The sequence below is a fragment of the Sebastes umbrosus genome, chromosome 12 (assembly GCF_015220745.1).
Source record: "Sebastes umbrosus isolate fSebUmb1 chromosome 12, fSebUmb1.pri, whole genome shotgun sequence".
NCBI classification, from domain to species: domain Eukaryota; kingdom Metazoa; phylum Chordata; class Actinopteri; order Perciformes; family Sebastidae; genus Sebastes; species Sebastes umbrosus.
The window spans coordinates 19906660-19917617 of record NC_051280.1 but is presented as its reverse complement, the minus strand read 5'-3'; the positions used below and the strand labels follow the sequence as shown (position 1 = coordinate 19917617).

Below are 10958 nucleotides of genomic sequence, written 5' to 3'. Positions count from 1 at the left end.
GCTGCTCTTTTTTACCACTCTCTTTTCCAAACTCTACTTTCACACATGGTCATATAACCTAACAGCCCGCCTTTCCAGTTCAAACTGGCTTATCAGGCGAATGCTGCCATCAGCTCAGACTGGAGACACCTGCAGTAAGAACCTGGGAAATCAGAGCACACCTGATTACACTTGGAGCCACTCAGTCCCTGTCAGTCAATTAACCCCTTAACTACCCACATAAGGAAAAACAAAGATAACTGTGATCAACCCCACTTGGCTTTACCAAACAGTTACTGAGGGAGTTGTTGCTTCCTCACATAGACGCCCCTTTGCCTCTGTCAGCTTCTCTTTGGGCATTTGTCTTTCGTACGCACTTTATACGTTTCTGATGATGAATGATTTACAGATGACAGATAAATCGACCGGTGACATACAGCTACTGTAGCTCCGTACGCTATCCTTCAAAATTGGCAGCGCCGCCCCAGAATGCTCCGCGATTCCCATTCAAAGTGGAAGGGTAGTGATGGGTGAACACATGACTTCACTTGACCTTCCATATATTTACCAGCAAAGCCCGTCTGCGTCACTATGAAGTGATAGCCAGCGTTTTGTCCCCTTACGGCTTCTAACTAGGAAAGAAGAACTTTCTTACTTCCACATTTTCTCACATGGTAAACACAGTCTTGTGGCTGGGGTCAGACTGAGTGTGCATGTTGTCAGCTGTCACATTGGTTTGAATTCACGTGGTTCAGTGGTTTAACAGTAATAAAGGCATGAAAGCTCTTCAGTGGTCTACAGTGAGAAGGTGTTTTTCGGAGGAGATGTCTGCAGTGGTTGGAAGGTGGCAAATTAGATGATCTCTTCAAAGGTTAGCATTTCTTTCTCAGGCTACGAGTCCAAAAAGCTCAGAGATAACCAGTCATGGCAACGACTGCAAATTAGTGTCATATGACCCTGCTGACTTCTTTGTTCAGATAATATCACATACCATGCACCACAGCCACACAAGTGAAATCTATTCATCTTTTTCCCATCGTGTCCCTCTCCTTCATTTTCTATCAAAGATTTTAGATCACAGGACACTTCTCGGAGTATTACGGGACTAGGGTCACGTCCTGTGTCATGACCACTCGAGGAAGGACAGGCTGTTACAATGCAAAGCATTTATTTCTAAATGGTTAAGAGGAACTGCATGTCTGTTTCAACATTTCATAGATCTGTGGTGAAGTTACAGCAATACAGGAAGCACTATGTCACCCACCCTTCCTTTCCGCCAAACCCTAAAAAAGCCCAAGTTATCAGTAAGCTTTGGTTGACAGATTTTATTGCAATGAAATGCTAATGCAACACAGGTTATAGGCATATAGGCTTTAGACTAAACCAGTTAAATATTGCAGAGGACAAGCTAAATGGAAAATTACTTTTAGCTTACATGTACACATGTCATACTACAGGCAGATTGTGAAATTCAGGGTGAATAGTATAAAGGGGTTGTGTAATATTGCAGTAAGATGGTGTCAGATTTTAGGCAAAGCTGCAGCTCCAAAAGCGTGGTAGCAGTTGGAAAACTGTATTTGTAATATTACATGTATATTATTTAAATAATATGTATACATTTATAGAAGTAACGCCCAATTCCTATTAGCTACTTTTTCCAACAACTGGAACGCCAAATTCACACCATGGCAGCGGCGAAGTGCAGCTGGCTGCAATAATTACGTTTTTCTGCAGCCAGGAGACGGGTTCATGTATTTCAGGCGCTAAGAAATTCTTTGTAACATAGGTCAACATGTCACATCAGTCACAGGATCTGTTTACTGATTAGCTGCGGGTCCTCTCTGGCTGCACTTCTCCACTAAAAGTTTAACTTTTTCCAACTTTTGTTTGGCCGCACTTCGCCGCAGAATCAAACGGAAGCAGCTTGCAGAGCTCGGGAACGGCCGCCACAGCTTTTTATTGAATTGTATGGCAGCTCGCCGCAGGCCGCACTTCGCCACTGATCTGGTGTGAATTCAGCATAAGGAAAGCAGCACTTTGCTATTGCAGAATTTGCGTAGAGTAGAAAAATATATCTAGATTAAGTAAAACCACTACAAAACTGTTTTCTTTTTAAATTCAATCCTGCAAACAGATAAAAGAACATCAGGATCTTATTTTGGTATCTGTATATAAAACTGTAACATTACATTTTTTAATAAAAGTTAAAGTGGAGTTAGTTTTAACTACTTTATATAGAGTTAGGTAACTCACTTCACAACTTAAATCTGTATTAATTCTGTGTACATTTGTATTCATGTTTTACAAATTTGCACAGAATATCTGAGATGTTTTTAGAGGGGAAATTTCTCTTTGACTGCAAACAACTCATAGTCATCTGAAACATGACAAGAGGCCTCAACTAGACACTGCCTTTTTTGTAAGAGGTCAAAAAGGTTGAGAACCACTGGTTTAATATTTAACAATGCATTGTCTTTTATAATCTGATCATGTGTTTAATTTATGTAAAGACTTAATCTGAAAAAACTAAAACTAGTTACTGCAGCTGTCAAACTAATGTAATAGAGTAAAAAGTACAATATTCCCTCTGAAATGTAGTGGAGTAAAAGTAAAGTACAAGTACCTTAAATTTAGAGCAGTACTTGAGAAAATCTACTTTCCACTGATAGGCAGTGACAGTAGTCCTGTACATTCCAGTCATTGAGTTTCGTAGTATTTTACATCTGTAAAGCACAGTGAACACGTTTAACCACTTGCTAGGATCACACATTTGTAGCTAAGCAACTAAATCAGTTTGACATATCTATTTTAGAGCTTATTTTGTGCTGTCGGTTCCCCTTTTATCTTAAACCTCATCCTCAAATATTGCAGGATTGTTGTGCTTTTTTTTTTGATAACAAGTAAATGTCTGACCCCTAATAGTTAAAGTTTGTATGAGCTTTACATGTGATTCCTACCAATCATGCATGTTACTCTACAGCCACCATTAACTGTACGTTCATCTCCTGCTGTGTGTGCATGAGAAGTTTCATTAATTTAAAAGGTGATGCATTTTTCCAGTGAAATAGAAAGAAATTATTTATATATTATAAATATATTGATATTGATATTGTATAAAACTGTAGTAATATGCAGTAATAAATAGAGTCAGCGACACTTGTTAGTAAATTCCAGTCAGCTCTAATGAAAGGATGAGATATGAATTACTGCATTAGAGTTGTAGCTTAGATAACCGTTACATAAACTAACAGTTGTAGCTACTGCAGATGGTCTTTGTGAAAACAAAGTAGGCATTGCTAGACTCATTGAAGCAGCCTTTTCTTCACATGGGACCTGAATAGTGTGAGCATGTCAGATTGAATTGAGTAATCGGACCTTGAATCTCTGTGGTTAGAGGGACACTTGAGGCAGCAGCTGATTGGCCGTTCTGAGGAACAGCTTACTAAATACCAGTCTACAGTATGTATGGCCAATTGAACTCGGCTGCAGACACAAAAAGCCCTCTCTGTCCTCCGCTGCGCAGCCTAGAAAACATGCGGCGGGAAGAGGGGAAGCAGCTCTCCCCCAGAAAAACACACTTACTGGAAACCCTACCCACTACCCAAACAACTGGACTGAGAAGAGTTTTTATTCACGAGGGCCACGATCACTTACTTAATGATACTAGCAAGGCGGTGAAGGCTATGCATCCTCATACGAACAGCAAATATTTAAGACCGGCAACTCTTTTTTAATTTTGTAAACAAGTGGCATCTAGTGCCGCATCTATTACCACATGATATCTTAACACCTAAAAAAAGCCACAGCTTGTTTGGCACAGTGGAAGGGCTGCAACTACCTGTGTTCATTATCGATAAATTTATATTTTTCTTGATTAATTAGTGTATAAGATGTCCAAAAGTATTGGAAAATATGCATCACAGGTGCCAATAGCCCAAGGTGATATCGGCCTTTTTTTTTTTTGCGAAACCCAAAGATATTCAACAGAGAAATGCCACAAATCCTCAGATTTGTGAAGCTGGAACTAGAAAATGTTTGTTTTTCCTTCATATATATTACTTAAAGGTCCCATATTGTGCTCATTTTCAGGTTCACACTTGTATTTTATGTTTCTACTAGAACCTGTTTACATGCTGTATTGTTCAAAAAGCCCTTTATTTTGCTCATACTGTCTGCATGAATATGTCTGTCCTCTCTCTGAAATGCTCCGTTTTAGCACATTGCAACGGAATTGCATTGCTAGGCAACAGCTTGGGTCCATGTTTACTTCCTGTCAGCTGATGTCACTCACATACACTGCAACAGGAAATAAACTGGGACACATTTGGAATGATAACAGCTCCGTCCAAAATCTCATACTATGCACTACTTACTCAATAGGTGTACTATCGTTCAGCATAATTTTGTGTGAATAAACAGTAGTTTGTATCTTTTCGGATGCACCGAGCTGTAATGTACGGCGTCTCTTCCTGAGAGCCTAATTGTCGGTTGGAGATGTGTAACCATGGTAACCAGTACCAATCTCATGTAACCAAAACGACGGTTTGTGAGAATCAAAGTCTGAACTAATTGAAAATATACATCACGCCTAGCAAAGTGAAATCTTAAACTTACACTTAAATTGAAGTGTTATTGATGTTATAGAGTTACTACCGCACTGCATTGTGGGATATATATGCAGCCGTAGTGTCCAGCGTTGCATACTGTAATACTACTGTTTTAGCGTACTAAATAATATGTTAGTATGGAATTTACTGTTTTAGCGTACTAAAAAATATGTTAGTATGGAATTTCTGACGCAACCAATGTTTAAAACTGTGAAATATTGTACAGTTGTGACATCACAAAGTTACAGAAATCCCGACAGCTTGTTTCAAAGGCACAGTTTCTGAATATGGGCTGCGTGTATTTCTCCATGGATTGAGCGTTTCAATACTTTGACAGTATTTATATAGGACTTAAACCTACTTCGTAATAAAAAAGACAATATGTAAGGGATAATGTACAGCGAGTCGGTCATTGTCGTGAAATAAACCAAGACGCAAAGCTAGCTGTACATTATCCCGCTTATTACACAGCTACTTACTTAAGAAATCATCGGAACTGCGTACATAACACCGGTCTGCTATAAAGAAATAACAGAATGTACGATGCAGTGACTGACCAATCAGAATCGAGTATTCAACAAAGCCGTGTAATAATTTAAAATATGGGACCTTTAAACTATTAATCAATTGTCAATTAACTTTCTATCTGTTGACTGATCAATTAATGGGCTACTTGTTTACAGGGACAATCACATTCAAAGTGTAAACACTTTATGTCAACAGCAGAGACAAGCACAGCACACAGCGTTACGTAAAATGCGTTTCTTTTTGTATTACAAGTCTTTCAAACTGACAGGTGGATGGCAGAAGATTTTGTCCAAAGGGAGAATTACAATTACGGTAAGTCAAAAATGTCACTTTTTTTTTTTTGTTTTTAGAAAAGAAAAAAAACTCTAGATAATAACAGACAAACATGGCTTGCCATTCACTGAACCATAATCCTAATAAAGTTACTCTGTTGTTCTTATTGGACTAGTACCTCGAGAAAACGGCCTGAATCTGACCCTGAAACAGCAGGTCTGACACAAGCTCAGCCTCCTGACAGTAAAACAGGAAGAGGCTCTTCTCACATTGACACCAAATGAAACTAGATTGTTCGCTGAAACGGCTAAAAAAAAAAAAAGAAGTTCTGATTGCCATCAAGACGCACTGCAGAGGAAGTAGGGCTCATCAGTTGGCACAGTCACAGGAGTTTTCTTTTAGGAAGGCACTTGACACGGGGGTCGTGGCGTTCCCCATGCAGCGACAGCAATGCACTAAGGTCCTTGTTTGTGCACACTGAGGAGGGACATCGTCAGCTAAGTGCAAGTTCCATGATAAATCCACTTTTCACCAGACCGGAGAGGGGATAAAAACTAAAATATAACACCACTCCACCACAGTCCACAGCTTCAAATACAGTATCTTAGTGGGTTAGTGGGTCTGCGCCTCTTGGATCACACTTGACCTTTTTGGTGGGGAAATAAATTGTGTCGATCTGATTAGAGTAACCTGTGCAAGGCTTGAGTGGTGATTGATGCGTTTATGAGCAGGCCTCCTGATCTCAGCCGAAAAAGACCCACCCCCCTTCAAAGACAGATGGACCCAGCCTAGAAGATGTAACAGTACAACAAATAAAAACCACAAAAAGAAATAAAACCAGGTGTCTCTTAGGTTTTTCACAATAAGACATTCCCATTGAGGCACATTTTCCAGAGAAGTGTCATAATACAAAGCTATATATAAAAAAATTCCCCCAAAACATTCAAGTACTTTGTCATGTAAACACTTTTTTCCAGACTATAATACATAATCGATTTGTTGTCCTGGTGGTCGATTTTTGTGTGTGCAACAATAAGACAACAGTGTGAGGAGAGAGAGAGGATTAAAGGGACTGTTTGTAACTTTTTTACACGTATAAATATACCGGGTCGGGATCCCATGCGCGCTCGCGTGTGGCCGAAATCTCTGCTCCTCTGCCTGCTTGCCTTCACTAACACACCGTGCGCGTTCTCGCTGTCTCGCTCCACCTCTAAACGTGAACGCACGCTCGCTCCACACTGCAGACGAGTTAGTTTAGCTCTGAGAATATCTAGTGAATGTACAGTGGACGTTTGTGCAGAATAAGACTTTCGTTGACGTTAACGGCCACAGGTGTCGCTGTTAACAAGCATTTCTGAAAGTTACAAACAGTCCCTTTAAAAAGCCTGCAGGACAAAAGCTCAGCATTGTTTTTCTGTATGTTTTGTGTGTTTTGTTTTTCTTATTTTAGAGCAGGACACATGAACAACACTGGTCTCCACCACTGGGAACAGTCGAGTAGTTCATCTGTCGGACTATCTCTGCAAACAGCTCGTCGACCGATCCTTTATTCTTGGCTGAAGTCTCCATAAAGGGGCAGCTCCACTCCTGGGCCAGAGCCTTGCCTTCTCCAGAAGACACCTCTCTCTCGCCCTCCAGGTCCACCTTGTTGCCCACCAGGATCATGGGCACCCTCTCGTACCTCTTCACCCGGATGATCTGGTCTCTCATGGGCTTGATGTCCTGGAAGCTCTGCTGGTTCACCAGGCTGTAGACCAGGATGAAGCCTTGGCCGTTCTTGATGTACAGGTCTCGCATTGAGGCGAACTGCTCAGTCCCTGCGGTGTCCAGGATCTCCAGGACAGACGGGGACGAGTCCACCTCGATCTCCTTCCTGTAGAAATCCTCTATCGTGGGGTCGTACTTCTCGATGAAGGAGCCAGTCACGAACTGGACAGTCAGGGCGGATTTACCGACTCCACCCGAGCCCAAAACAACCACTTTGTACTCCCTCATGGCTAGGACAGGAGGGGGGACAGAAAGACACCTCCTTTTCTCCTTCTCTCTCTCTTTTCTCCCTCTTTTTCTCTCTCTCTGACCAGCCCCGATGTTTTCAAGCCGAGCAGGCTGCGCTCTCGCTCGGATAAGGAGTCAAATCACACACCGGTTAGGAGAATGACCGCTGCTGCTCTCTGGACATCAGCGAGGACTATTCTTGTTATTGTTGTTATTAAAGCACATCATTTTGATGGCGCTGTATTGTTGTGCAACAACAACAACGACGGCGGCGGCTGGAGAAGCGTGATCGCTCCTCTCTGCTCTTCTTGCATGGCGTTTCCTTCCTGCCCACATCCACATCCTCCTCACACTGCAGCGTCAAAGCGCACAGGCTGCGTTTCTTAAAGGAGCCGTCACACCAAAACAGCCGACAGTCAGCTGACCACACTGTGATGCTGCTGCAGCCTGCGTGCATGCTCTGTGTTGGCCCTAGTCTGTGTGACCTCTGACCTCTGAAGAGGCTCTAGAGCTGCACACTCTACCTGTAGTTATGATTATACATAAGCATGCTAATGAGGTCATTCATATGTCAGCTTATGTGTCTTCACCGTACGATGGAGTATTAGGGCCACATTGAGGGGGGAAAAAAAATCTGAGATTTCGAGAATAAAGTCGTAATTTAATGAGAATAAAGTCATACTATTTCAAGATTTTTTTTTCGTAATATTACGAGAATAAAGTCATAATTTAATGAGAATAAAGTCATACTATTTCAAGAAAAAAAAGTTGTAATATTACGAAAATAAAGTCATAACTTAGCGAGAAAAGAAGTTGTAATATTACGAAAATAAATTCATAACTTAACGAGAAAAAAAAGTTGTAATATTACGAGAATAAAGTCATAATTTAATGAGAATAAAGTCATACTATTTCAAGAAAAAAAAGTTGTAATATTACGAAAATAAAGTCATAACTTAGCGAGAAAAGAAGTTGTAATATTACGAAAATAAATTCATAACTTAACGAGAAAAAAAAAGTTGTAATATTACGAGAATAAAGTCATAATTTAATGAGAATAAAGTCATACTATTTCAAGAAAAAAAAGTTGTAATATTACGAAAATAAAGTCATAACTTAGCGAGAAAAGAAGTTGTAATATTACGAAAATAAATTCATAACTTAACGAGAAAAAAAAGTTGTAATATTACGAGCATAAAGTCATAATTTAATGAGAATAAAGTCATACTATTTCAAGATTTTTTTTTCGTAATATTAGGAGAATAAAGTCATAATTTAATGAGAATAAAGTCATACTATTTCAAGAAAAGAAAGTTGTAATATTACGAGAATAAAGTCATAACTTTACGAGAAAAAAGTTGTAATATTACGAGATTAAAGTCATAACTTTATGAGAAAAATAGTCATAATATTACGAGAATAAAGTCATAACTTAACAAGAAAAAAAGTCGTAATATTAGGAGAATAAAATCATAACTTTACGAGAAAAAAAGTTGTAATATTACGAGAATAACGTCAAAACTTTACAAGAAAAAAAGTTGTAATATTACGAGAATAAAGTCAACTTTATGAGAAAAATAGTCGTAATATTACAAGAATAAAGTCATAACTTAACAAGAAAAAAGTTGCAATATTACGAGAATAAAGTCATAACTTTATGAGAAAAATAGTCGTAATATTACGAGAATAAAGTCATAACTTAATGAGAAAAATATTCGTAATATTACGAGAATAAAGTCATAACTTTACGAGAAATAAAATCGTAATATTACGAGAATAAAGTCATAACTTTCAAGAAAAAAAGTTGTAATATTACGAAAATAAGGTCATAACTTTATGAGAACAAAGTCGTAATATTAAGAGAATAAAGTCATAACTTTACGAGAAAAAAAAGAGACTTTATTCTCGTAATATTATGACTTTATTCTCAAAATCTCAGATTTATTTAATTTAATACTCCGTCGTATCACCGTCGTATCAAGTACAAGTAAATACTACAGTGTAAAAATACTAGGTTACAAAAAAAGTCCTGCATTCAAAATTGAGGTAAAGTACACAAGTAAAAGTACAAAAGTATTAGCATCAAAATATACTTAAAGCTGCAGTGGGTAGAAATGAAGCAAATATGATTCAAAAAGTTATTTTTTAAAAAGGTCACTATATCCTGACAGTAGTGCATGAGACAGGTAATCTGAATTACCACCATGGTGGCGCTACTTTATTTATTTTTTACTTATTAATTTATTTGACAGGGACAATACATGAAGGCATTGTTCGATGCATGTAGGACTTCTATCTGTAGCTAAATTGAAGACCGTGTCCCTTGGATACACATAATGCAAACATAATACACGACCGATACTTGATTAATGTAATTGGAAAGGTTGAGTCATAGATGGAAAAGTTTCTGAAGATAAAAGCATATAAAGATTTAGTTGTTGTGTTACTGCTTGTAATAGAAAACCTGTCAATCATTTAGGGAGTGAAAGCAGGTTCCTGTGTTCTGAATTTTGGGGGTGAGACTACCTTTGTTCACATCTGGATTACAGACCGTAAAACACAACTCACTGCATGAATAAGATACCTTCTGAACTGTATAGGCTACACTCTCTCCAAAAGAGGGAAAAAAGGGGAAATAAGTCCCTCTTCTGACCCAGATAAAGCACACAATGTCATGAAAATTGCCCCGAGCACGATCGATTTAATTAATAATATCAGTCTCTGCGGAGCTGCTCCAGTCTTACTGACTTTGAACCCTCAAGGTTGAAGTTCAGAAGCAATATTGAATACACTCTCCTAGATTGTCCCCTTCACATATGAATTGGGCCAAAATATAATTGGAAATAAACATCTTTACTTTCAAGATATAAAAGATAGTAGGTATGTTTTTCAGCAACAGGGCATCAATATTTATGTGTTAATAAACCATAAGTTGAATGTGAATATCTGAACTAAAGCACTGAAATGTCCCAACAGTATGTTTTAAGTGGGGTGCATCATCTGAAAGCTGGGAACCTGAAGATTAATTTGAGATGCAGCTCAGCGCTGTGTGTCAAGTTGTTCTAGTCATTAATAAGAAATACAAAAAAATTATAAATCAATGAATTAATTCAAATAAATTGTGAAAGTCTATAAAAGCGTAGAACATGATGATATGAGTTTGTGATGGCCATTCCCATGCTCTATTACGTCTCATAAATTGTTGCAGCAATGTTTGGGTTGATACCATTTGTTACACAGATTTGGTGCTAAATTTAACACATTTTTTATCACTTGAGAATTGATAAAAATGATCAATAATTCCTCCAAAATACCACATTAAGACACCAAGACCTTGAGGAACACCATAGAAAAAGCCATGCTGTGATTTAGTATCAGAAACCTTTGACATTTGGAGATTTCTGCAAAAATTCCTTTTTTTGGGGGCGATTGGATGGCAAGCACTTCTGTTCTGGAAACTCCTCAGAAACCCCCTTATTGTCAATCTACCAAGGAAAGCCATACACCCTCTGAATGCCATAAGTCTGTAGTTTGTAGTTGTAAAGTTTCATGTGGTTGGGATTATCCTAGAGGTCA

The 10958-nt window shown here is 38.5% G+C and overlaps 1 protein-coding gene across 1 annotated transcript; it reads right to left on the bottom strand.

Moving 5' to 3' along the window:
• Positions 1-5280: 5280 nt before the first annotated feature.
• On the bottom strand, positions 5281-7751 carry LOC119498218 (ras-related protein Rap-2b-like). The gene has a single exon (XM_037786860.1). The coding sequence runs from the start codon at positions 7380-7382 to the stop codon at positions 6834-6836; it is 549 nt and encodes a 182-aa protein (XP_037642788.1). The 5' UTR covers positions 7383-7751; the 3' UTR covers positions 5281-6833.
• Between the last annotated feature and the right edge of the window lie 3207 nt (positions 7752-10958).